Source organism: Pungitius pungitius, chromosome 9 (assembly GCF_949316345.1).
Source record: "Pungitius pungitius chromosome 9, fPunPun2.1, whole genome shotgun sequence".
Lineage (NCBI taxonomy): Eukaryota > Metazoa > Chordata > Actinopteri > Perciformes > Gasterosteidae > Pungitius > Pungitius pungitius.
Window position 1 is genome coordinate 12,847,057 of NC_084908.1, and position 27,333 is coordinate 12,874,389.

Genomic DNA, 27,333 nt, shown 5'->3' on the forward strand with positions numbered 1-27,333 from the left:
CGTTCATTTCAAGCGTAGCTCACATCTAAAGCGCATACTTAGCGGGGGATAGATGGTTTAGCGTTGGTAGACTGAGCTTTCATTTATCTCATTTCAGCTCATTTAGTCCCCCATGTTCTTTCTGCAAATTAATGCAGTGTAACAGTCCGTTAACACAATATTGATGAGGTGACAGTAATAAGGTGCCCAGTAACTCAAGGTGTTTACAAATGAACGAGCACATGCTTCCACATGCATTCTCTCTACTTCTTCCTCCAGCTGACCATTAATCTAATTGAACAGGCTTGATGTTGTTCATCTGTTACTTATCGCCCGTCGAAAATCCAATATATCAATTAGTGTGCTGATTGCTTCCCAAACAGCTCTTTGTCAATGAAGTGATATTCCATCAAGTTTTGTATTACTAGCTCTCCTGTTAAATCTAAAAAAGGGAAGATGGATTTAATTCATTTCTCACTTTCATTTTTATCTCGATGTCTAATCCTTTAAACATTTCTTTCTTTTATCTCTAGTCTATACTTAAAGATTTAGAACTTTCTCCCAGTAGCGCTGTTTTAATTAAGCCTTATTTCCTCTTTGTTTTAGATTAGACCCCATTTTTACATTCAGATATGCTTCTCCTGATTTAATTCAACACTAATGTGTAAAGAACTATTATAGTCCCTGACCAACATATATTAGTATATTAGCTATTCATGAACAATTATCCTGTGCTTTTCAAAAATGAATTCATAAACAAAGTTATCTACAGGATGTACATCCTCCAAGGGGATTTTAAAGGTCAGGATCAGTTAAACTCATTGATGCAAGTCTGTTATAATAGATATCCAAATGGAATTATTTGAGAGTTTGTAGATTTGTGTAAATAAACTCCAGTCAGAAATCTGTCAATCACAGTGAAAATATTTAAATACCAAGTTAAAGAGATCCCTGAGAGACTCCAAATGGAAGTGACGTGATTCTGTTGCAGACTGAAATATGTCATTGGTTTAAAATCCTGTTTTCAAGCAAATCTCATTAAGCAACAAGATCTAAACTTGAAATCCCTCACAGCTCATTCATCCGAGATGCTTGCACTCTGTTACTCTTGGAGCATTGTTGCTTTGATTCATGTTATCACTTGGGGAGGCTGCACATACAGACAAAGCGCACGCACACACGCACAGACACACATGTGCTTGTGTGATTTTGACAGTATTCATAGCCAACACAAACTCGTCTGGCAGTGCAATGGCATCCAGTCAGCGCCGCCAACCCGTTGAATTTAATTTCCTTTCTCTGTTCTTCAGCTATCGGTCCTCTTTTTTTTGTTTTCAATCTTTTCACAGCCATATATATATATATATATAAACCTATAAAATATAAATGGGTTTTAACTCACACGCACGCCCACATGCACGCGCATGCACTCATGCTGCTGTTTCCCGGGTTTCCTTAAATCCCCCCCCATCCTGCCGAGAAAGTGACCGACGGCATGCACAGTCTGCAAAGGACTGACGCGGATTTTAACCACATACGTCACAACTACTGGAGGAGAGAAAGAGAGAGGGACGGAGGAGAGGAGAGGAGGAGAGCAGAGACACAGGGAGAGAATGTGAGAGAGAGAGAGAGAGAGAGAGGGCGAGAGAGAAGGGGATATATTGACTCAAAGCTGCTCTGCATGCTCCTCAGTGTATGAGAGACAGAGGACGTGAGAGCAGGCAAGATGGAGTGCCGGCACAGATGAAGACTGTCCCTGGGTACGTAGTTGTGAGTGTGTGTGTGTGTGTGTGTGTGTGTGTGCACATGTGTTTGCATGTGCGTGTCTCTCTATGTGAGAGGAGTCAGAGCGATGGAGTTTGCGGCAACATGCTGCCTGAACGCGGGTACCCAAGCAGTGGATTTCAGTGTTGTTACATAAGAGCGGTGCGAGGGACTGAATGAGTGCAGGTATTGAAGATGAGAACAGACAGTCCTCGTGTGTGCATGTATGGTCTTGACACAAGTGTGTCGACTCAAGTGCTGGGACTCACCGTAGTGAGGAAGGAGCGATGTGCTCTTGGAATTGTAAGTTCACAACTGAGTCTAAGTCTCTTGTTCTGTTGGAAGCATTTGTTTATTGAGCCTACACACCGTCCATGTCCAGTGTGTTCAGCGTATATCAGCGGAGGTCAGTGTCGCTTCCGAGGAAGAGATACGATGTGTCTCATGATGCACGAGACGTGTGTCATAGTAATTCTGGTGTAAACAATTCCGAACCCAGATCTCAGTATTTCCAGGCACCCTGGGGAGGAATCGACCTCAGTATCCGGTCGGTTCATTGTTTTTCCGTAGCTTCTACCTCACGAATAATGAGACAATGTCAATGTGTGGACATAATGTAATCAGTTGGCAACACGCGTACTGTACATGACGACATACATGATCATTGTAACACATTATCAAAAAGGAAGATTCCACTGGTTCATCTGTCAGCTACTAAAGAGGGAGGACATTAACTATTGCTGAAATAATTCATTCATTACCTTAACAGCGGAAAATATATCTTCATTTTTGATCGCGATGTTAAGTCATTTCTTTTTGTAAAATCACAAGAATTCTGCAGTTTTAAACTTGTTTCTCGAATAGTAATCAGTAAGTCAGTGAGTCAACTCTTGAGTTTTTCAATGCAACACAAGATGAATGACAGTGAGCCAATTTCTTTCACACAACAGACCCATCAGTCAAAAACTAGAAGAGCAATATTATTTCATTTTGGGAAAAGAACAATGACAAAATGTGAAATGTCACGTGATGAAAGCGTGTTTTAGGTAAAGACCATGTGCATTTTGAACGGAACGGGTAAACAAAGGGATCAGATTGAGGTTCAGCGCTGTGGCTCCTGGAATAACGGCTGTTCTTGAATTAATAAAGACACGAGTGCACTGTTAGGGACGCATCAGATAAAACATGTGTTTGATCTCTCTGGTTCAATGTGAGGAAAATAGGAACGCATATTGGTTAACATGTTTGCAATTCTGGCCAGCAGTTTTTTTGCTTCATTTGGTTACAAATATGTTAAGGACCGCGAATGTCTTCAAATAGTATTATGTAAATATTTCTCAGGGGACTTGGAGATGAGCGAGAGGGAGAGGAGTGAAACAGAGAGATAAGGAATGGATTAGGGTGAAGTGCAGATACACAAGTGACATCACTTGTTCATACTTTACAGCACTGGGTTTGAATAATAATTGAGTGCACAGACTTGGTGTGCTGACACAACGCGTGAGTCACACTTGAAGTGCCAAAGGTTCTGGCAGATTCTATTTTGGCTGTTGTGATATCTGATTTTGCATTAATGGATGGAAATAGAAACGTGACTTATCTTCCAATGTTTTAGATGTGTGCTGTGTTTTTTTTTTTTTTGTTCTTTTTTTTGTGAATGCATTGTCGATGTTGACTTGCTTTGGATATAAATTACTCATTGTGCTACTTCACAGGCATTTAGAAAAGCGGCGAGTTGGAAGCTCAAAGGAGGCGGATGACATGACAGTTATTTAGTCTTTCTCTTCTAGTTCTGAGCCTCTCGTACCTCCCCTCCGCTGTGATCCCAGCTGCTGTTCTCTTTCTCTTTCTCGCCTCATTCATGTCTCCCTTCCCGTGTCCCCGTTGTCGTCCCGCAGTCTCGTTCGACAGTGCACATGAGCGTCTCCAAGCCCCCACCGCCCCCCTCCACCTCCCACCTGGCTATCCCCCCTTCCTCCACCTCCGCCCCTTCCTCGTCGGCGACGTCCCCCTCGGCGACGTCCCCCTCGGCGACGCCCCACCCCACCGGTCCGCCCCCTCCCTCGCCGGTCAAGATCTCTATGCAGGAGCACTTTGCCATCAACGTGTGCCCGGGCCCAATCCTCCCCATCCCACAGATCTCAGACTTCTTCCCCCGTTTCCACGACTACCCCTGCACGCCACCGCCTCCGAGGGAGAAGAAGATCCTAAAGGAGGAGACTTTCAACGGGGAGACGGGTGTAGGATACAAGGACGGGGAGAGAAGGTTGGACAACGACGGAGACAGAGAGGAGGCGGTGGACTCTGATGATGAGGACAGTGAGTTCTGAGGGGGGTTACCAAAGCTTTGTGGTGTGAAAGTTGTGTTCGTATTGTGCATATTTTTGCTCAAGGGAAAATTCCAAGATAATGCAGAAGAAAAATGAACACCTCTTACACTTTAGAGGCGAAAGTCATCTTTTTTTGTTTTTTACTCAAATCTAGTTCATGTATTTTGCTCCGGAGCACAGCATATGCTTTCAGAGTAATTGTGGAGTCGAGCATTTTTCCAAGTGTTTGTCACTCCCACTTTGGGTGACACGGCTTCTCCAATGATTTATTACACGTTGTAGCAGTAGGGACACTGCAAAGTTTATTTTCATTCCCAAACAGTAATAAAACAAGACAGATCAATTTATATTAAGGAGCATTATGTTTTTCAAGACCATCCGCTGCAAATATGACTCAGAGCTTCTGAGTGTGAGTGTGAGAGTGTTTGTGTGTTGGCGACTATGCGTTTCTTTTCCCCTCACTAGCAGTAATTGCCGTGGTTTGTGTTGTTTTCAGCCTACTTGGGAACGCTGGAGTTCACGCTGCTCTTTGATCAGGAGAACAACTGTCTCCATTGTACCATTAACAAGGCAAAGGTACACACTGTTTCAATATCTTCTCCATATAAACTGTGTCGTCGCATAATCCTCCATGAAGTCCCAATGAAAAAACATTTCCCTTAAGGCGTTCACAATGGCACCAGACGTCAGACTGCTTCCTCTCAACCTTTTTAAATTGGCTTTTTTTCCCACAAACTCTCTGCAGCTTGTCCATTCTAATGACACTGCGAAATGTTGGATAGTGTTGCCATGTCGCTGAGGCGGACACATTTTGGTTTGGACATGGTGCAAAGGCACAAGCCTCGTATCTTCGACTGTGTTCTGACACATGATGTTAATTATGTAGATGTCACCGAGCGCTTCCTTTGAGGACAACACGAAGGAGCCCAGGATGGTAGAATGTAGTGGCGTGGAAAGACGTGCCCCGCAGTACTATCGAGCCGTCACGACAGTAGAAGACAACTCTCTTATCTTCTTTGTGATTTTCCGACCCTGTCATTTCTGCAAAATGTTTGAGGACTTTTTGCCAAAACATAATGTGTGCGTAATTGTGTCCACAGGGACTGAAAGCCATGGACTCCAATGGACTGGCCGATCCATACGTCAAGCTTCATCTTCTCCCTGGGGCAAGCAAGGTCACTGCTCCAACCTCACCTCAGTGGCAATTAATGTAACATGCTACCACACCGGGCTATCCCAGACACTGACACTCACTCAGCAAGGTCCCGCATCACACAGAAGCTGCTGACCAAAAAAAAAAAAAAGATCTTTTATTGAAAAGACTAAAAATAGGAACCATTTCATTCATTATTTAACCGGAGAAAACAAAAACAGTTATTTACTTCTTTAAAATTCTCCCTTGTTGATTCAGACGCCACAAAAAGGTCAATATGCTCTTGCGGGAAACATAAAAGGGCAGCGGCCCAATTTAATGTGTCGTTTTGATCCGTTGAGCAGGGAGCACTCCAACCCGCTTACCGCTTAATGTGGCACGTCCGATGCTCAGCTTTATCGAGCACAAACACGCTCTGGTCTGCTGCACAGCTCCTGTCTTGTTTTCAGCTCAGGAAGCAGGGATGATAAGGCTCGCCACAACAGGAACCCCCGTCTACGGCAGAATGCAACCTGTTGTCGGCCATTTTGGCTCAAGGTTGACACGAAATGAGACAAGTGCGGGGAGGAGGCTGAGCCAAGATAGGTGGAAATAAGGCAGCTGTCTGAGGTGCGAGGGGCTAAGAATAACAACGTCTGGGGGAACTTTTGTCCTCCAGCTGTTTTCTTTCCCATTGTTATTGCACTCTTACCCCCCCCCCCCCTTTCCTGCCCCATCTGTGTCTGTATTTCACTATTTGGCTCTGACCCTCTTTGACCTTGAAAATACCGACAGTGTGTGGAGTGCGCGGAGACAACTGAGAGTGAGCAGTGGGGGACAGAGAAAGAAAGAATGAAGGGAGGGAGGAACGGAGGAAGGGAGAGACAGATGAGGGGAGGACAGCAGCAGGTGGTTGTCATGGAAACAGGGGGGATTGTTACACGGCTCACGTCAACAGGCAAGTGTTGATGGGGGGGGGGGGGGGCGAGGGGTGTGTAGAGGTGGGGGGGGGGGCGTGGCGAAAGCGTCAATGAGTAGGTAAGTACCAATGAACAGCCCTTTAAAGTGGAAGCGTGTGTGTGCTGTGAGTGAGTGTAGCACCAACCCACCTACTCCTGTGTCCACACACACACACACAGACTCAGCAACGATGCAGCAGCGAGTTATCCAGGACACAAAAGGTTTCACTTCCAGTGAAAAAAAAAAAATGGAGTTATCAAAACACAGAGAGCAGAGAGGCGCCTCCTCTGACCCACTCGTTGTGCTTCTCTCTCAGCCTTTCATCCTCCGGCACGTGATCTTTAACCAGCACAGAGTCCTACATGCCGCCTTTGTGATGTGGAACATCCACTGCAACACACGCGGCGCATGACCTTGCGTGAATGCAGACACTTGCTAAGGCTTTGGTCACACAGAGATTCTTCCTTCCTTCCCTGCCACCGCGTCCCGTCCACTCGCTGTGGACCCAGCAATTGCTTGAGCCTCTGTGTTGGTATTTTCATCGTCCCATTCCCAGTCATCCACAGCTCTGGGAAGTAAGGATTGAGAGAGAAGGGGAGTGTGAAATAAGTCAAAGAGATCCATAGACAGATGGAGAGAGAGAGAGAAGGGCAAGTGCGATGGACAGATGGAGGGCGAGAGATAAAACATTTAGAAACAGATGCAAACGCTCTCGTGTAGAGGGAGAAATGAGAGGGGAGGAGTGAGGGAGGGCTGTGAGAGGGAACTGGTGTTTGGAATATCTGCAGATGGATCATGTTGGAATATGTGTTACAAAAAAAATACATTCAGTCAAACTGGAGTAGTGATCATTTGTGAAATCGCTGCTGTTTGTTTGTCGAGCTGCGGTGGCCCACATACAGCTGTGCGACACCGCTGTAATTCCTGATTCCGCCTGTGAACGTCATCTCCTGCGCATTAATGAGTCAAACAAATGACATAAATCGAAAACACTTGTTCCATTCATGCAACAATCTCTGAGGGAGCCGAGTCTTTTAGATAAGCCACATGTTTCCAGCAGAAAATTGCAAATACTGGGAGTGTGGCACAAATGAAAAGAGAGAGTGAGACGAAGTGTTTATCTGCAAAGCTTCAGAAATAATCAAGAGTATTTGGAGAGAATAGTCTACACCAGCTGGATCTTCAGTAAGTACAATATGAAAGATATGATGCATTGTATAAACACAGATACTTGAATGGGGAAAGCAATTCTATGAAGTAAAGGGAATATACTCTATTAAAAATAAAGGCATAACGTGTGATGAATAAAAATAATCAAATGTTAAATATTAATTTTGAAGAAAGAAAAAAATGTGTCGGTCTATGCAGCACTTGAGTGTAACTGATGCACTCATTTGTCACCTTTTAATATACTCTTTGACATTTTTAAAGCTAGCGCTACACATTTCTTCTTGATTTGATGCAAACAGCCAAATCAACGAGGGGGAAGTCGGTCCCTCAATACTGTCAGACTCCTCCATGCCGAGCTGTAGCATTCAGCCTCGAGCAAACATGTTTCCTACTTTAAATGGGTCACAAATACACACTTTCAAAGGAATAACTCCCCAAAAGCTCTGCACTTTATTCCGATCGAGAGCTCACTCAAGCCGCAAAATAATCAACTGTGCATTTGTTCGGGACTATTTTCAGTGGCGGATTAATACACATTGGGACAAGACATTTTTTAATGTGGGATTGACTCAAAATAGACTAGCGTGCTTGTGGCCGAAGGGACACACCATAGCTTTTACAGATGTGGGCTGGTTTACTTTAGTTGTATAATTTCTTCTATGGCTCCAAAGGGAGCTCTCCAAAAGCTCTCGCATCAAGCGGTAGTTAGCAATTCGTCTCTTGGAAAAGCGTGAATATTTCATGCCGTGTTTGTTGTGCAATTTAATTGGCTGCCGTGCGGCGTGTGATCCACGGGGCTTGTTTGGGCTGTGATATCATGTTGGGGAGGAGACAGAAGGACAGGTGAGGCGAGGGAAGCCTCGTGTCCTCTAAACAGTAGGCAGCACATGTCTGCGATTTCCTGAGGGAGAGAAATAAATGATGGTTCTCTTTTTTTGTTTCCCTTCTTAATATTTTAGTGTCACTACGCTCCCTTCCTTTCATGATCTTTTTTTCTCCTCTCTCTCTCTCTCTCTCTCTCTCTTTCTAATCCGACAAGATTGCTTCTTCATTTTTCTGTTCTTCTGGTGTTTCCATTTCCATGAGTTCCTTTACATATTTGTGCTTCTTTTTCTCCTCAGGCCAACAAGCTCCGCACAAAAACCCTGAAGAATACGCTTAACCCAGTGTGGAACGAAACCCTGATGTACCACGGCATCACCGCAGCCGACATGACCACCAAAACGCTCAGGTAGGAGCTGCTCTCTGTTCTCAGTTAGTCCGCAAATGACCAGTTTGTTAGGGAGAGGATGGAGATCCATCGCTTCCAATCCTCTGGGGAAATTGCCATCAGCCGTCTTCACTTCCCAGTGGGCTTTACCAGGTAGATCATTATCTCCACCAGGCGACGCCAGCCAACTGTTACCGCTCGCTGTTGCTGCGGTAACAGCCCAGGTGTTGCCTGCGCGGTGAGTCTCTCTCCGCTCCCCCTCGTTCCCACGGTGCTCTTTGTGCGGAGGGATTTAGGTCAAGCGTAGCCATCTTGGCCCAAAAAGTCTGACGCACCCGTGTCATCCTGCGTGCGTAAGTTAATTCAGACGCAGATTGTTTGCTTGTGTTGTCTGTGAACGTGTCTGCTGCGTCCGATCACCGTCAGTGTGCTCAGCAGATTCACAATAGGGTTGGAGGGCATTGCTTCTCCTGTGGAAACAAAAGGATAGATGCCCACACACACATGAATCCAGCGCACACATACAAATGCAGGCAGTTGGGTGTGTGTGTGTGTGTGTGTTTGTCAGCGGCAATCACTGGCAGGAAACAACATGAATGGTCCCCTCCTCTGTATGTAGCTAAAAGATACACACATTGGCAAACGAAACACTTCCTTTTGCAAACACGTACATTCTGAAATAACATTTGCTCTCCCTCTGCACACACACACACACACACATGTACACAAAAACAGTCACACGAGGTCACACGCCTCGAGCTGGAGAGAACCCACTTGACCTCTGCTCAAGGACATCGCACACAGACACAAACCAGCAAGGGGCCGCGGGGCAGCAAAAACGAGGAAGAGGAGGAGGTGTCTGACCAGTGTCAAGCAGGAGATGAAGAGAGAGAGAGAGAGAGGGACATGCCAACATCAACAAAGAGAGTAAGGGGACGTAGGAATGATGTCAAGTGACAGATAAAGCGGCGTGGGAAAGGTCACTAGGGAGGCCAACGTTGAGGAAGATGACAGAGTAGAGGGATGGATAGGATCCATGAGTTAATCGAGGGAAAGACACAGATATTGGCTCATGGAGTGTGTAGTGAGATGTATGAATGAGGAAATTCATTTAGCCGAGGAAAAGGGCGAGTGACGAGTAGGAGTTCACTCAAAGGGAAGCCAAAAAAACAAAAGAATGAGCACAGGGAGTGAATGAAACGGCGTCTGACAGGATGGATCGAGGGGGGGGGGCGATATAAGAGGGAATCTGCTCCCTCCAGCGCTCTGTGGACGCGTTCAGGTGCAGCACGATTCCTAAAGACAAGAGACACACCGGGTTCTCATCGCTCCGTCAGAAAAGGGAGAGACATAGAGGGAAGCCCCCCCCGCATAGATGGGGGGTGCACCCGCTCTGGAGGTCCAAGCAGGCTGCAGAGGAGAGGAAGCTGTGCTCTTTGATCTTTGTGCTCTGCAGCCGAACTCTTTCCAGTCTACCTCCGAATGTAACGTGCCGGAAGGCCTGGAAGGTGTGAAGTTCAGCCGTGTCGCATACTGGTATTTTCAATGATTATGTCTAATCAGCTCTTTTCATTCACCTTCTACACCACTACCAACCATAAAACATTTGATACATGAAAAGTAGAAGTGCACTGATATTGATAATCGGATAATCAGCCGATATGAATTCAAATAGCTCGATCAGCAGTAGGCCAGATGTTCATACACCATCACAAACTGTAATTTTAATTTATTTTCATCAACTTGTTTCTGCATTAAAACGTTTTACAATTAAATTGTAATTTCTGTGAATTAACGTATTTTCATCATTTCTGGTGTACAAATTATTTTAATAGCAATGTTGCTTTCAGGCCTGACGTTGCCTTAGTGATCCCAATCTCTTCTACACAGTGAGGCGTGCAGATTTAATAAACACTGGAATGGGGTGTTCACAATGTATTGTGCACGGCTGAAGTATTGTTACCAATATGGAGACTGAAAAACGGATCCTTGATGAAAACTTTTTGTGTCAAAGTCCATCCTGCTTCACTGCTTTTACTCTGGAGGACAAATGATGTGAAAACCTTAATGCCTTGAATAAAGTGGAGAGAGAGGACTCGTTTCATGCAGTTATTTAATTATTTCGCCATTCATTCACTCATTTGCAGCTGCAATGATTATATAAAGCCATTAAACAGAAGCAACATGCACTTAAATAGAAAGGAACGATGGTTATGAAATGGCTTGGAGAGAAAAAGAAATCTCTCAAAGTTGTTGAGAAATCTTTTTTTGTATTCCATACTCAAATATTCCTAAATCCTGGGCACACTTAATCTCTGAGGGCCTTTGGACGTCCAGTCTGTTATGAAGAATGAATCAGCTGATTAAACTAACATCAAGTGTCCTCAATCCAGACTTCAGGGTTGGCTTCATAGTGGATAATCCTTCAAATGGTGCAGCAAGGCTGCCTGAGCTGCGTAAAATCAACCGAACTGGAGTCATTTACTCTGTTTCTTAGTCGTACAACTGTAATGGTCTAGTTTGAAAGAACGTTTTTATTTCTTTCAGTCCTGATTTCATTTTCCTTTTAAGCCTGTCAGCAGTTTGAGTCTCTCTGAATTTTGTTTTACTGCAGTGAGGCCGCTCACTTTATCTCCTCGGGGCGGCAATCTGCCTCTGCCTTTGGGCAAGAGTGAGTTGATTTAGCACACGGTGACAGTGGTAATGTCGTGCCTCAGTCCCTCCCCCCAATGAAACCGCTCAGGCTTCTTGTGCCTTTCTAAACGATGCAAAGAAAACTTCAAGTGAATTGTACATTTATGACTTTGAGGAGAATCTCATCTTTATTGTTTTCAACAAGTGTTATGTGTTTTTGTGTTAGTGTGTGTGTGTGTGTGTGTGTTAAAGGTGTACCAAAAATATGTAGAAGATGTCTCCCTCTCATTTTCGTCTCTATCGGGCCTTAATAGACTCCCACTGACCTCGGTTTTGGGAAGATGGGGATAAATATGGGACCTGGTCTGGTGTTTTATGAGGGGCGAGGCTGAGCTTGGCTTCTGGGTGCCTCCGGTGTGATGTATAGTAAAACAACTTTGACAAGGTGTAATGTCTAAAAGGGATATTTTTGACTTGGGTCTCTTTTAGATTGGCCAGTGGAAATATGTCACTTCTCCAAATTTCCCAAAGGAATATCTCAACAACTATAGGATGGATTGCTTATATTTTATGCAGACACGCCTGTGTACGAACGATGAGTTCTGCTGATTTAAGGGATTCTCTGACATTTTTCTAGCGCCAGCACCACATTTGTGGTTTGGAGTGAAATAATTCAACAGCTATTTAATGCATTGCTATAATAAAATATTATAAGCACTGGTAAGACTCTATACAGCCTCACAAAACTGGTTAAACGATAGTAGAAGATTCCTTTAACTTTTCAAAAACATTAGATTTTAATGTCCAAATTGCTCTTAGTGTACAACCAGCATTTCTGATTTTCCACAAAAATCATGTGGCATATACTTGTACATCCTGTATCATTCAAATTTACTTAATATATTATGTGGCCTAATTACATCATCGCCTAATATTTTAGGTTCATTGTTTCATATTTTATGGCAATGATCCTTTAAATTATTCTTTTAAAAACGAAAAACACAGCAAAGGTCATCCTTGTCAGCCAGTTTTTTTTTTCTTCCCACTTCCTGCTTTTTTTGACACCATCAAAGAGACATTTTCACGATCACCAAGCAGGCGTGCTAAAACACTCTGATTATCTAATGGAACTCAGGAGGCGGATTTTGTCAGCGACTCCACACTAAATTTGGCACCGCAGGTTGAACAGACTCCACGAGCATCTGCTTGGTTCGTATAGAAATTCTATGGATGCAAAAAATAGTGGGAGAGGGTGCGCGAGGAAATGAACGGAGCGCTTTTACCGTGAGACGCCCAGGGTTTGCGGCGGAACTGGTGTTCACATCCCCCCCCCCCAACCTTCACTTCATCACAGACAACCTGCATGTATGACGGAGCTAAGGCACATTAATCACCTGACAGCCGGGCTCGTGAGTCAGAGTTACTCTGAAGCTTCGGCTAGAGATACTCATTCGTTATGACCAAAAGGCTGCAAGCAGCATGTCAAACATCCAAAACGTCAGAGGGACAGGAAGAGAACAGGAAGATGGGGGGGTGGGGGGGGGGAGGTGGAGGAGCCAGAGAGAGCAAGGTAGAAATCAAGAGCAGTGACAGTCCGTCTGGGAATGTTTGAGCACAGAGGGAATATTGTAGCAGGTGATGGGCTGTGAAGCCTGTTCTGTCGAGCTGTGATGGAATATTCACCCTCCATCAAGCATCCCCATAACCTTAAGTCAGCGTGCACTGTGGAGGAGGAAGTCATTTTGCAGAGCTGTAGCAAAATCGACAAACGGATTCAGTTGTCTCTTTTGCAATTTAAAAGTAACTATTGAGAGATGAACGCATGCCTGGAAACTCTTAGTCTTGTTTTGTCTTTTGAGTTACTGCCTGAAAAGTAACTTTGAATTATTAATTCAACGCATAATGAATTCAACTCATAGCACTCCTTTTGATTTGTTTTGCTATCATAGAAGGCAAAATCAATGTATTTTTAACTGATTGAAACAGTCTCTCACACATTTCAATTACAATAAATTAGTGTCTGATGGAGTAACAGCCAAGAAGTAAATTACCCCCTTTTTTCTCTTCAGCAGTTACTCAATTTCTAACGATTCATGAGGCTGCTCACATGACACCACCAACCATGAACCCTGCTTTTGGAGGATGGAGGATGGTTTTTCAGGGTCTACGAGTGAATGAGCAAAGCAAAACAGTGGTGGTGGTTCAGCTGTTACTTTTTTACTGACTCTCTTGAAAATCTCTTTTCTTTGTTTGCATCTGTATGTGTGTGTGTGTGTGTGTGTGTGTGTGTGTGTGTGTGTGTGTGTAGGCTGTGTGTGTGTGACATGGACAGACTCGGACGAAATGAATTCATTGGAGAGGTGAGAGTGGCTCTGAAGAAACTAAAAGAGGGCGAGAACAAACGCTATAATATGGGCCTGGAGAGAATTGCACAGGTAGGTTCATTATATGTTGCAAGTCGCTTTGGATTAAAGCGTCAGCTAAATGACATGTAATGTAATATGTGTGTGTGTGTGTGTGTGTGTGTGTGTGTGTGTGTGTGTGTGTGTGTGTGTGTGTGTGTGTGTGTGTGTGTGTGGCCGAGCGCCCAAACCAAATGGGTTTCTGTGGACGTATACATCGAGATGTGTCCTATCTCCAAAGTTCATGTTTGCCTGGAGACAATCAGTCATCCATTTAAAACGCTGCATTATGATATGTAATAGATATTCACCTGGGAGCGATGTGGGCTATAACCATTATGTGTCTCTTTCTCATTTCAGAATAAAGATGCCAACAATCCAACGGTGGAGCAGGGAGCGGTCGTAGCAGAGGAGGAGGTAAAAGTATCATCAGCTTCACCATCACAATCATGACCATTATCAACCAAAAGCAATCTTTAGCTTCCTCTACTACTCTCCTATATCTAGTACCGTTAATCTGTTCAGCAATTGTAATGTATTCCCTTTTTAATCATCTCTCGCTCAATAAGGTTTTTTTCCGAATTGGTATATGTTTCTAAGGCATGACCTCTCGTAGACAGACGTAAAGGGACACTACTCCAGGTCCCCCCACAGGAACAGGTTGTAAATTACGCCGCGGCTGTGTGTTCGCTGCATTCCTCCTCTGGTGGACGTTGTCTAATTTCTCCTCAGGATTTCGAAGACAGAGGCTAATAGCTTTTGGTCCCTGATTAGATTCAGATTAAGAGGAGAGAATGAGCAGTGCCATTTTGCTGGGCTCAGATGAGGCTTTTTAATTAAACGTTTTAATTTAACTGCACTAGTTGCTAGTAGATACAAAAAGAACTGTTATTTATTAGGTAATGAAACATGTTGCAGCAAATTACATTTTCTCTATAATTACTTGGAGTTTATTGTGATTGTATAATGTGTAATTTATGTTGCTTTGAGGGAAAAAGGGTTTTGAGAAACTGGTGACCGTGCTACAGGATTCCCCCACTCTGCATTCACAGGGAAATGTCAGGTTGAAAACAGGTGCTGTATGTGACACTGTTGTTTTCTGTGTTACCAGCGGGGACGCATCCTGGTGTCACTGTGCTATAACACAGAGAAGGGCTGCCTGCTGGTAGGAATCATACGCTGTGCCCATCTGGCAGCCATGGACTCCAACGGCTACTCTGACCCCTTCGTCAAAATGTGAGTCATGTCTGGTAGTCATGAACCAACCCCGGTAACAAGTGGGATGCGCATACAACACTACTGTATATGGCCGTGATCTTTGACCTGAGCTTGGCCTGATCTTAACTGATGAACTTAACCATAAGCATCGCAATAATGTTCAATTTATTTCAAAAATGAAGAAAGCAGTAAACCTGTCACTATCGTGGCATTTTTGTATTTAATGTTTTTTATTTTGCTTTGTTAGACAAAATTGAGCAATTTATCAACAATGACGATTTACATTAGTATGCATGCTTTGTTTGGACAGGAAATGCGGCAGAGCAATAGCTTGTCAAGCTATGCAAGAGGAAAATAACCAAAAGCAACTTTAAAAATTGGCACTACACATCTGTGAGTTTGTAGGATAAATTAGAAAATTGACCAATATTATGTCTAATGTACATTTATGCAGTGAGGAAGCTTAGTGTGCAGATTGTTCTGTGTAGTCCTAGTGTTCGGTTTAGTCGTTTTTTAAAGACACAGCACGCATTCTAGACTGTTGGCACGCAATTACAATTCAGTCACAAAACATAGAAAACACAGAGCGATTGTGAGCTGCTGACACCCTGAAATCACGTTTGTCAGAGGCTTTCTTTTGTCAAAAAGAGCGAGCAAGATGTTTTTTCAAAGATTTAATACTTTTCATGTTGTGTTATCTGAAGAGTTTCTACAGGTGTCATTTCACCAACGACCATTTAAAAAAAAAACTTGTGTAAAGAAAGAAGCCAGTTTTTCACTTGTTCCTTCTTCTTCAAAGGGAGGATTTTCTCCTTTGCTCTTTTTTACACCACTGTAAATCCGCCATCTTTGGATGTTGGACGGGTGGTCGGATAAACTGGAATTCCTGCATATTTAATAAGTGCAACCATTACGTTAAACCTTACGTTTACATTTCAATTTTTAATTAAAATTGATTACAATCCACAGATGGATCAACGATTAAAAACAAGTGATTGTGGCCCAACGCTTCTTTTACCGATCTGCTACAGTTCATTCCACACTGAGAGCTTCTGTCAGCCAATGCGTTGAGTTTTCAAATTGTTTGAGCCACTGCACACCTGTGACAAATTAAAGCCACACAACTCAATCTCCGATCTGCCTGGAGCATTTAAATACCAGCAGTGCAGGGAGCGAGAGGAAAACCAATGTACAGCCAACACCACCTCCAGTAGTGGGAGGCCTCCCGGCATTGAGCTTCAGGTCGCCGAAATGCCTTCTAAAGTTTGAATGGCTCTTAAAGCGGATCAAAGCGGGATCAAACCCATCCAACTGCTATTGGAATACAGTGATTGAAGGTTCAGGTACTGGACTTGGTTTTCATCCCAATGACTAAGATAATTGTTTTAGGCCTGGCGGTGGTGGCATAAGAAGCAGGGGAAAAAAATGAAATGATGGATGTTAAGGTTGTTCGACATACACAGCTGGATGACACATTGTTTGAGGTATTCACTTTGCCTCCCCTGTGAGCGGGTGAGATCTACACCTACCGATAACACCCTTCTCTGTGCAAGTCCCTCGAGGAAAATTGGAGCGGCGGCTGTTTCAGCAATTGCCTGAAAAGAATGACATTTGTTTACTATGAAATGACAAAGCCCCGTAGCATAAGATGGTTGACGTGAGGGAGAAAGTAAGTGTGATGTTGTTGTGGAGCCACAAACACGAGACACAACTGTTCTTTTCAGGCTCTCGCAATCAACATTGGTTTCTTTTAACCATAGCAATTATAGTTCCACAACATTAAACATGTGGATATAATTATAAAAATGTCGTTTGAACCCAAACCATGACATTTATCAATAGTTGACGTTTCTGTCCCCCTCTTCGTGCACATGCTGAAATGTCCTTGGGCAACCCACTGGACCAAATTGCTCCCAATGGTCACATTATGTGGTTGAAAAGATGAATGAGAGGCAAATTGTGAAGCGCCTGAGGAAGTAAATGCTTTTACAATGCAGCAATTACCTAACCAAAGGAGTATTTGTCCGTAAACCTAATCAACCGTTGAAGTTCCAGAGAGACGGAAGTTGGAGGGACATGAGCTTTTGTGCTGTGATTTATTCCCCAGAATTATAAAAAATCAGAGCAATGAACATACGCAAGGGCGTTTAATCAAATTCTTTGCATCCAACTGGACCGCTGAAAGTTGGTTGGATTCAAACTGTAACTGCAGAGGACCTTGTCTCCACACACACACACACACACACACACACACATACACCTACTTTGTCTTTTACGGTTGCAGATTAAATAATAGACGGATGTCATGTCAAAATTAGTTTGAACAATTAGGATGCTGGATCAGAAAGCGCTAGTTGCAGAGGGCATGTATAAGGAACTATGTTTTTGTTTAATTAAGAGGACTTGTGATGGACTGAAGTTGGGAGAGTAAGTGCAGTTTGGTCCAAATTAAACAATTATAAAAACATAAATGAGCGTAACATTTTTGATAGTCACCCACAGTATTTGGATTCTCAAGGTTGTCTGTAGTTTCTTTAGAGAGATGGGAGAAACAAAAAAAAAAGGTAGCTTACGTCTTGTAAAAAAGAAAAGTATTGTTCTGACAGTCATGGCTATTAGTTCCCCTTTCTCTCTGAGGTATTGATTTGTTCCTCCACTTCAAAGGTTGCACCCAAAGTATTTGTCTCCTTCTGTCACTTCCTTCTCCCCGCAAATTGCATTTTATTCTATTTGGTTTTTCTCCCTCCTTTTTGTACAGGTTCCTTTAGTTTACATGGGTTTTTTAATCGTATTCCTGGCACTCACATTTTCCACTCGCCTGTCTGCCAAAGGTTCCTTTGTTCTCTTTTGTGACGGCGTCTCTGTTTCCTTCACAAAGAGCCTGGTCCAACCCATGTTTATTTGTTGTTCTGTAGAGTATATTTTGCTCTTTTTAATGCATATTTTTTGTGATTTACACTCTAGAGCAGGACATAATTAATGCGTGGATTTTGTATTAAACTTTAAACACACACAAAATAATATGAGGTGAATGTATTGCTGGCAAAGGTGGTTATTGAGCAATTATGTCTCCTCCGAGGTAAAGAATGAATCTGCTTCGGTAGCTTACATCACAGCCAGAGTGCTGCAGCAGTAACGCTTGCTGGTGGTCCTCATGAGGCATCTGTAGGCTGAACTAGATGGTCTGTCTTTATCCAGACTGTTTGTGCGTTTGTCCAGAGGGTCCAAATTAGTCTTTTCTCTCAATCAGCTTTCCGAAGCTAAGTGACACAGGGTCAGATTGATTGCAGAAGGAACTTTGCATTTCTTTCAAAAGGACAAATTGCCCTTTGGAGACTAAATGAGTTTACATCCTTCAGAATGACCCACTTTCCCCTTCCCTGCTCTTCACGTATTACCAGAAATGTTTAGGGCCGTCTGGAATAAATTACTCACTCCGAAGAAAAGATATGTCACAGCAAAAAAAAAAAAATGTGCAAAACATGTCAGATATTTCCTGCTGACCAAGCGCAGTGCCAAGCTTCACAGTTTCATGCTCTCTTTCGCCCTGTGCTCGTGTGAAGTGAAAATCACGAGTCCTCTCTGCAGAAGGCATATATTTAGCTCCTTTATTTGACTCGCTCTCATTTATCTATCACATTTGAGTTTGTTTGTGCCTCTGTGTGTCATGTCTTTGGTTCCGGTTTTTGACACTTGCTCCCTTAACTGCTAAATTGTAATTGTTTCTCTGAGTCACAGGGATGCTCTCGGTCCTCCACTTGTCTTTCCCTCGACTAAGCCTGCTATCAGAATAGTTTAAGGTACCTACTGAGAGATGAAGAAAAGAATTCGGCTTGTGTTGTAATCTGTCCTGTTACATACCCAAATTCAATTAAATTTTCAAATTATAAAATGAAATGAAAATGAACTAAAAAATGTAATAAAACCTTGTTTTTTTGTTGTTCAATGGCAGAAGAGGCAGAAGAGGTAAAGAAAAGAAATTCATTTTTAAAAGCTTTTTAAATACAACAAAGAAGGTCCTCTTCCTTGTGTGTTGTGAGTCGGCATTTTCTTTTCTAATGCGAGATTTGACTGTTCTTTCTGTGTGTTCCTGTTGTATTGAGTTCACCCAGAAAAAAAAACATTTCATGGAACACAGTGTATAGCACAGAGTGTTAGTTCGCCATATTTGCTGTGCACAACGTACTTTTTAAGGAAACCGCCAAGAATAATTGAAAAGATAATCCCCACTATCTGCAGGGGCCAGCCATCCATGTCATGAATTATTCTGCACATTGAATTCAACACAGTAATTTGGGTATATACAATATTTGTGCTGTCATTGTTGTGGATGTTGCTGTCAAATGATGTTTTGTTACTCTGCAAATTGAAATCCCTTGTCTGAACGGCCTCGGAGCCACATGTGAAATGTGATTTGGCGAAGCTCAGCCTGAGATGTCCCCCGGGCCCTCGCCTCACCCTCTCACATGCTGCCGGCCCGATAGCTGCTTTGTTTAGCCGCCTCGCCCAGTGGATTTCTTTCCTTCTTTTATTACTTGTTTTTTTCACAAAGGCCGTCAGACCATTGTATAAGGCTCTGGTATTTTAATACTGATTAGATTATGGAGAAAATGGCCTTTTTAATATACAATAAACACCTAAAAGAACCTGTGGGTTTTTACAAGAAGCTGTTTGGTTACATGTTATTGAATCTTTAGTGTATGAGGTACACTGTAGCTGTATACATCTTTTCAGAAAGTATTTCACCAAAGAGGAGAGACAACGATTGAGAATAATCAAAAAATAATCATACGGTATTTTGCTGTTGAGAATAATCTGTAAAGATGAAAATGGAAAGAAAGGCTTCATACATTTTTTTTTCCTGTAATTCGCACAAATTTGGAAAATGGACAATTTGTGTTTATTCCCCTACGATGGCCAATATCCTTATACTTCACAAAGATTAAACTTGAGAATCTCACACCGTGTTTACTGCACCGTCTGACAAAACTAGACACCTTCCACCCATATGCAGATTCATCAGCTCCTGTTTCCAACCTCAACCCACCACAGCATCATCACATTTTAATGTTTATAGAAATGAATACTGAGGTGTTTACTCGCGATCTCACTTCACAGGTTATTTATTGAAGTGGTGAGCAGTTAAACCAATAAATGACTTTAAAAAAGATGGTTATACCAAATTTGTTTTCAAAGTGATAGTAATCACTGTTATCGATGTTCACTGTGACCAACATGTCATCCGTCAGATTTATCTTGCCATCACAGCTGGGTTAAACATCTGTAATGTAACTGATATTGAGGCTCCTTCTGTCAACCCTTGGTAAAGACCAATGCAAGAGTATGCCAATAAGTTACTCTAAACATCATAAATTCAGCCAAATCAATACATTTTATGACTAATGTATTTTCACCCCCTTTGCGCCTCCCTTTTTAAAGTTCCCTCCCTTCCTGTTTCTTTCCCACCTCGATCCCTCCATCATTCTCTCGTTGTGTTTACGGCGCTGCGGCGACAACTCGGCGCAGCGGCTGTCAGGCCAGGATTCGTCACTGGCTGTGGGTGGGGATGAGGTCTGGCTCAAAGAGTGAGATATCTCACTGCCGGAAGATCTTGACATCTTGAGTTTATGCTGATGATGACTCCCGTTGCCCTTTAGCGATCCTTCTGTTGCCTCTTTGCAGGAGGCATGATTCTAATCTCTGTCTCTGTCCTGCCGTCACTCTCTCACTGACCCCGTCTCTGTTCAAAAGTCTTCTGGGTCACAATAAACTCGGAAAGAGATTTAGCAAATCCCACTCTCCCTTTTGTCTCCCATTCAGCAAAGTTCACTGTCAAAATAGGGCAAAGAAATGAAAAAAAGGGGAAAAGATGAATTCATTTGAACTCAGCAGTGATGGTTGCTCTGACCTTTGCTCTGGCATGTTAAGATCTCAACTGTACAACCCTCACCAAACTGCACGTTTAAATCTCTGCCTATTTTACTCACTCATTCAACTCATTACGGAGCGGATCAGAAAATGTACCAAAAATTGTCAAAGAATGTCTAATCATGAGGTTGGACACCAGCTGATGACTACACAAGGTCCCGATGAATGTGTGTCCTCTTTAGCATTTGCTCTCTTTTTTTTCTCTCTTCATCAGCATGTTGCAGCCAGATATGGGGAAAAAGTCCAAATACAAGACAACAGTGAAGAAAAAGACTCTCAATCCAGAATTTAATGAGGTACAACTTAACTCCAGTTCCACAAATAAACACAATATATCTAGCACCTTTTTTGTATCAAGCACATGCGTATATTCTGTAGTGTATCGCAATCAAGAAATATCTTTTTAAACTTTAAACATTCCTTCCGTGTATGTGCTCTCGGCGTCAATCCGCATGTTTCTCCTGAAAATCCGATAAACTATGAATTCCGTTTCTTTCAAACCCACATGTTAATGAATCATTAATATAAATATGCTCTTGTGTGCACAGGAGTTTTCATATGAAGTTACCTTGGACCAGCTGGCAAAGAAAACCCTGGAGATCTCTGTGTGGGACTACGACCTCGGAATGAGCAACGACTTCATAGGTAGGCTCAAAAGAAACGGAGGAGTCGGCGGGGGGGGGGGGGGCGGGGGGGAGACGCTGTGCGAGAGTGCTGGAATCAAAGCGGAGCAATTGCAGAAAACATAAAAACCAGGCCGAGCGTGGGCGGAGGGAGGAGCGGAGAAAAGGAATGCGGGGAAACGAGGGGTAATCGTGAGGCTTGAGGAGAACGATTTCATGAAGCAAAACAGGAAATGCTTTAGAAAAGAAAAAAGAAAGAAAGGAACCCCCCCCCCCATCCTTCATGGGCTTGGCACATCAGATGGCTGCTGCTTAGTCAAACTGCTGAACAGCTTTCGTAGGGTCTAATGTGTATATCATGGTAATGGCGCACATGGGAGCTTAGGGGGTGATGAGGAACTAGTGGGGAGGCACAGTGAGAACGGATTACCACCCCATGAGCTTCAAGGCCTTCAGATCAAAGCTCTTTCCAATGTGTGTGTGTGTGTGTGTGTGTGGGCATGGGTGGGTTGTGTGGTAGTACACACCTAGTGTTTAGATAAACTCAGTGAGCCATTAGCCCTGCCGGGAGAAAAGGCCATCGGTCTAACGCGAGGCATTAGATAACGGTCATTCCCCCTGACCGTTATCATTATCATTGCAGGTTCAGCTACATCGGCCTGCCAGTTATGTTAATTGATGCCGGGAGAAAAATGACACTGGAACAAAGAAGAATGGAGAAAAAGCGTTGATAAAGAGCCCGAGCGAACATAATCCCAGTGCATTTGTGTCAGGGTGAGAGCAATAACAAGCGGGCTAAATGGCTTCGCCGAAGACAGACAGGGTCTCAGTGTAAAAGGGGGAGATTTCAGAAATACAAGGAGACTAAAGATGAACAGTGACAATACAGCACGAGGTCAAAAGTACCCAAGAAAACAACACAGTAAATCAAGTGGATGACTTTTGTGGGCAAGATCGATACCCGAGAAGAGATGGGAGATTTCACCCCCGACCATGAATTAAGCCCAAAACTGATTTTAAGTGAGTTGTGTTGTCGTTCCCCCCCCCCCCCCACCAAACGCTCTTTACTCGAAGCACGAGTTACTCAAAATTAATCGATGATCCGAACAAGCGCTTTTTCTTTGAAACATATGCATTCAGGTTTGCACTTCTGCTCGCGTGTTCCAGACAGCGTTCAGCGGCGAGCTCGTGATGGCCCGATGAGTCGTCGATCGGCAAGATCGTTGCTGTCGTATCCCAAAAGGCGCCGTTAGAAACAGAAGGCAGCGTCGCCAAAATAGCGGGTTTAAAACTCCGCGGCCCATTAACTGTGCAATCGCAGCCGAGGGGCAATGGCTTTGCAAAAAAAGCCTCTGGGAGGCGACTGCCTGCATCTCTCCTTTCACAGTCCGCCTCTCCGCCGACGTCACCTGAGTCACTTCCTGCGTTTCCATATTCCCCCGTAAAACCTTTTCAATAAATAATTTGTGGTGTAACTCTCTGTCTTGTGAGTCCCCAGCTATTCCTCTTTATCTCTGCCTGGAGGAATTTGTGTTGGATGTCTGTTCAGTTCCTTCTTGGCTGAGAGTCAAACAATTATGATCTTTATTGGCATGAAAGTCAATATGCAATTTTATCAAAGCTCAATTACATTATCGAAAAGACTTTTCAAAAGAGAAAGAAATCCCCTTGTTATTTTCTGATGCCTCAGATGGTGGAAACATTTATGGCTACCTTAGTTTCTTAGGTGCTTGAACTGGCATACGTTTGTACTTCAAACCAAAGTGACTTTTCGGAATGAGACTTTTGATAAGCTTATAAAACAAAAAGGCATTGTTAAAAAAAAATGAAAGGAAGTGGATGTTGACCTCCTACAAACAAATAGTGTCAAGTTGGGTTCCCTGGTCTTGTCTTATGTGTCTATGCGTTGTTTGAAATTCCACTGATTTCTTTTTTAAACTTCTCAGCGCCTCTGATATCAAATGACGACGCGGCAACGAGGTCTGCAGAGAATTATCGGCTAAATCTGCCGCTCCCCTCGGCTTTGCACGTCTTTTGAGTTTCACTTCATTGTTTAGTTCTCCTGCTGCAGCAGCAAAGGACTTCTTGTGCAATGACACACAAGTATTGACAATTCGATAATAATTTACTACACGAGCCTTCCTTTCTTTAGTTTCCTATCCTTGATTCCTCTCCTTTCATTTGCCTCCAATGACTCCCCATCCCCTCCTGCTTAATCTTCTCTGTTTCATGTGTTTGTAGGTGGAGTGGAGCTGGGCATCAATGCAAGCGGACAGAGACTCAGACACTGGTTTGACTGTCTCAAGAATAAAGGGAAGAAAGTGGAGTACTGGCATACGCTCACACAGCAAGGAGCCCCGAGCGGTGACAAACCCGACTAGATTACACAAGACATTCATGCATACAAACGCACGCACACACACACACACACACACACACAAAGACACACACATTTGTCTCCCAGGACGATGGATGATAACAGAGACTAAGTAAAGCAGTAATAAGAGAAAAACATGCAATAATAATAATGTTGAAAATTATCATATAACTCCAATCATTACTGCACCCACTATTAGTATAATATGATATTCATACTAATATTATTGATAGTAATAAGGTGTAATCTGATCACTTTTTTAAAAAGTTGAACCAAAATGTGACGATGTCCTCATTGAAGTGACGTAACAAAACAATTCTCACAAAATTGTTCTCAAGACCTCACTGTATTGTGGAAGTCGCTCGTATTCTGTCATTCAAATTTACACCTATGAAGAGATTTGAGATGAATGTACTCAAAATGAATTCAGTAAAAGGCACTCAAAGTATGTGCAAACTGGAGTATCATAATGTGATGTACTGTATAGTTGCAGTAGAGGGAATGTTATGAAAGAGATATTCTATATTGAGAAGTTTTGACTTTAGTGGTTGTTGATCTGATGCAAAACAACACACCGTATTACAAAGCACAAAAGGATCCATTTGGTGGATTTGAACCTTTACCGTTTGTTTCAATGTTCTTGTTCTTCTGTCTTTCATTGTCTTTAAGTGACAGTGGCTTTCTCTCCACTCTCATTTCGGACATTTATGTATCAATATATGTGTGTGACTGTATGTGTGTGAATGTGTGTGTGTGTGTGGGTGTGCATGAGGGCTTTAAAAATATAAGTGCATACATTTTTTATCTGTACTGTGTGTTTTTGTGTGAATGTGTATATGTGTTCGTGTCATGACTCATTCAAAATGTCTGAATGCAACTTCAGAGCCACAGAGATGTTAATAAGAAATAATAAAAGCAATGGGGGACTCTGGCAGCTCGAGGGGTCAAGGGTGAAAAAAAAACCATAGGGACCATAAGGACAGCAGCATGCAGAAAGTTTTCAAGCATGTTGGGCGACCTATATGACGCTGCAACATGTCTTCTAAATTTTAAGGACACCTTAAAGGGCGCTTCAACATGTTTTCCCCACTGGAAGGGCACCATAAAGGGCACCTTATCATATTTTATCTACCCTAGGGGTTTTTAAAGGGTACTTTTGCATGGTTTTCCTTTCATTTCATGTTTTGGACAGGGGTCTCCAAGTGAATAAAGGACATGAAAGCTACATTCAAGAGCGTTCCCCACCACATCCCTCAGTGGTGTGAGTGCTCCTGGCTCGGGAAAAGTGCCGTCTCTCTTTTCCCATTGCCGGAGAGTCGTGGATCAACTTTAAGAAAAGAATTTGTCTTGATGCGTTACCTCTGGCTGAACAGATATTGCTCTCTTTGGAGGCGCTTTTTGCACCTTGGCTTCACTGCAGCTTTATGAACTTAATTTCAACAGGATCGAGGAAGGTTTTCCTCAGTTTCTCCAGTTCAGTCCATTCGGGGTGCCATCTCACCGCCACAAGTTGCCGATATACTTTGAGTGCATTCAGCATCTTTGTCTCTCTCTCTCTCTCTCTGTCACACTCTGTCTCTAACACACACATTATGCTACTGTTGTTCAAACCAAGAAATATGTAAACATGGTGACTGCACTTGAACCCGGCCATGGCCATTTTCTAATGGTAGTTGGCCTCGTTGCGACGTGGCTTCTTTTTCTAGTTGTTTTCTTCATCTACTACCTCCAGCGGTCTTACTTAAACCATCAGCAATATCTCATGCTGGCTGAAATGTATTTCAATGTAGGATATCACAATCTAATGCAGATGTTTTAGTACAGGCCGATACTCAAATAGATCATTTATTTTGAATCTCATTAACAGATTTCATTAACCAATACACGTAATAAAGAAGCAATAGCAATAAGAAGTGAATCCAAATGGAAAGAATAAATGCTATAAATGCGAACCAAAAAGGTATAGGCTGACACCTTATCACCGACTCTCATCTTTTGGTTTATAAATCTACTCAACGTCTAGGTTTTACTTCAAGCACGGTCAGGGATGATGCAACATTTTCTCCCTGCAGCACTAATGTATGCATTTGAAAATGCCGGTATCTGATTGGTCCTGTAATCTAATTTATGAGAATAGGGCTGTCTCGAACCCTTAAGACAACAATCTCAGAAGTTATGCAAGGAATGTGGCTGGAGTCTACGTCCACCATTAGAGGGAATCGTTGCTTTATTCAATGTTGCATTCATCCAATTACTTCAGACCCATTAGATATTGGGGCTACAGTGGCATGTATTTCATCCAATGGACAAGAGACACTGGGACTACCGTGTCCACGTCTTTGACAGAGGATCACCTGCTGTTAGTAGAATTGTCCTACATTTTAACCCCAGGAGGTCAAATGGAAGTTCACCCTGCATGCGTGGTAGCCCGGGACAGTGTCTTGTTATGCGTCTCAAAACACATCTCACACAACATCAGTGGTACATAGCGGCTAGACTACCACTGAATTGTGTAAATGTCTGACAGGATATCAAATGTACTCTCCCCTGTTCCTCTTTCTCTGCAGCTCCTGCTGTACACTAGTTCACATTAGCACCCCCACAGTCGGCCACTGGCCTGCAGGAGTTTTTCTAACTGTTTAATCGATCCGGCTGCTCATATTCTTGGTGTCCTTCAACAACCTTGTGAATGTCTCATCGTTGACTGCAAAAAAAAAAAAATGGATCCTTCAGTGGTGAATTAGGTTTAGAGTAAACAAGGGCTTGGCCATAATCGAAGCTTTGAACTACACCTTGTGGTGTAACAGAAGGATAAACATATTTTCTGTTCGCTCTTTAATGACTAATGGCGGGATTTATTCAGTACTTTCTCTATGCACATCAAAACTCCCAGCGCGTTGGCAGTGAGATAATAAAACCAAAACAACATTATTATGTTATCAAGGCATCAAAGATGCATTTCTGGGAATACTCAGTACTTTGATTGGGTCTAGGCTGGGTGACAGCGATCTAATAGAGGTCACATTTCAGGCTGGTTGCTTATTCCTGTCTCTGGATCTGCTGGTTTTGTTTACAGTCACCGAATTTAATGACTCTTGTCTATTGACCCCGCTTTGCTTATGTAATCATTTTACCTGCAATACAGCTGCATGTTTAGCAATCACTATCAGCATGTATACTAGAGTGCAACCATGGCTGATCATTCGGAATGCTGATGTGTTTACAGTCTATGCCATCAGTGTGTTTTGGGTTTTATTTGTGAATACAATGATTCAGGGTATTTTTTGCTCAGTTGCCGTTCTTTACCAAGCAAGCTATTGCTTTAAGAAACAAAACCTTTACTAACACAGATTTTGACACTTCGTCTTCCTTAAATTGATTACAGCTGTAATGATACAGGGGGGCATGGCCAATTGAGATGGGGAATTCACTACTGCAGTCCCTGTGTATTCACTGTCAATGTCAATCACACAGTATGGCTGCCATCCTGTGGTGGGTTTGTGTAACTACTTCACCAAATAAATTGAAGTTGTTTCAGTGGTTGTCCGTCTTCCTTTGATGTGATCTGCACCTTATTCTTGAAAAATATAAGACAGGCAACATATA

General features: G+C 42.9%; 1 protein-coding gene across 1 annotated transcript; it reads left to right on the forward strand.

The window, feature by feature from the left end:
• Nucleotides 1-1,513: 1,513 nt before the first annotated feature.
• On the forward strand, nt 1,514-27,264 carry doc2d (double C2-like domains, delta). Its single transcript, XM_037472373.2, has 11 exons — nt 1,514-1,739; nt 3,642-4,062; nt 4,570-4,649; nt 5,174-5,248; nt 8,457-8,566; nt 13,488-13,614; nt 13,942-13,998; nt 14,693-14,817; nt 20,942-21,023; nt 21,276-21,372; nt 23,592-27,264. The coding sequence occupies exons 2-11, from the start codon at nt 3,660-3,662 to the stop codon at nt 23,729-23,731; spliced, it is 1,296 nt and encodes a 431-aa protein (XP_037328270.2). The 5' UTR covers nt 1,514-1,739; nt 3,642-3,659; the 3' UTR covers nt 23,732-27,264.
• Nucleotides 27,265-27,333: the final 69 nt, after the last annotated feature.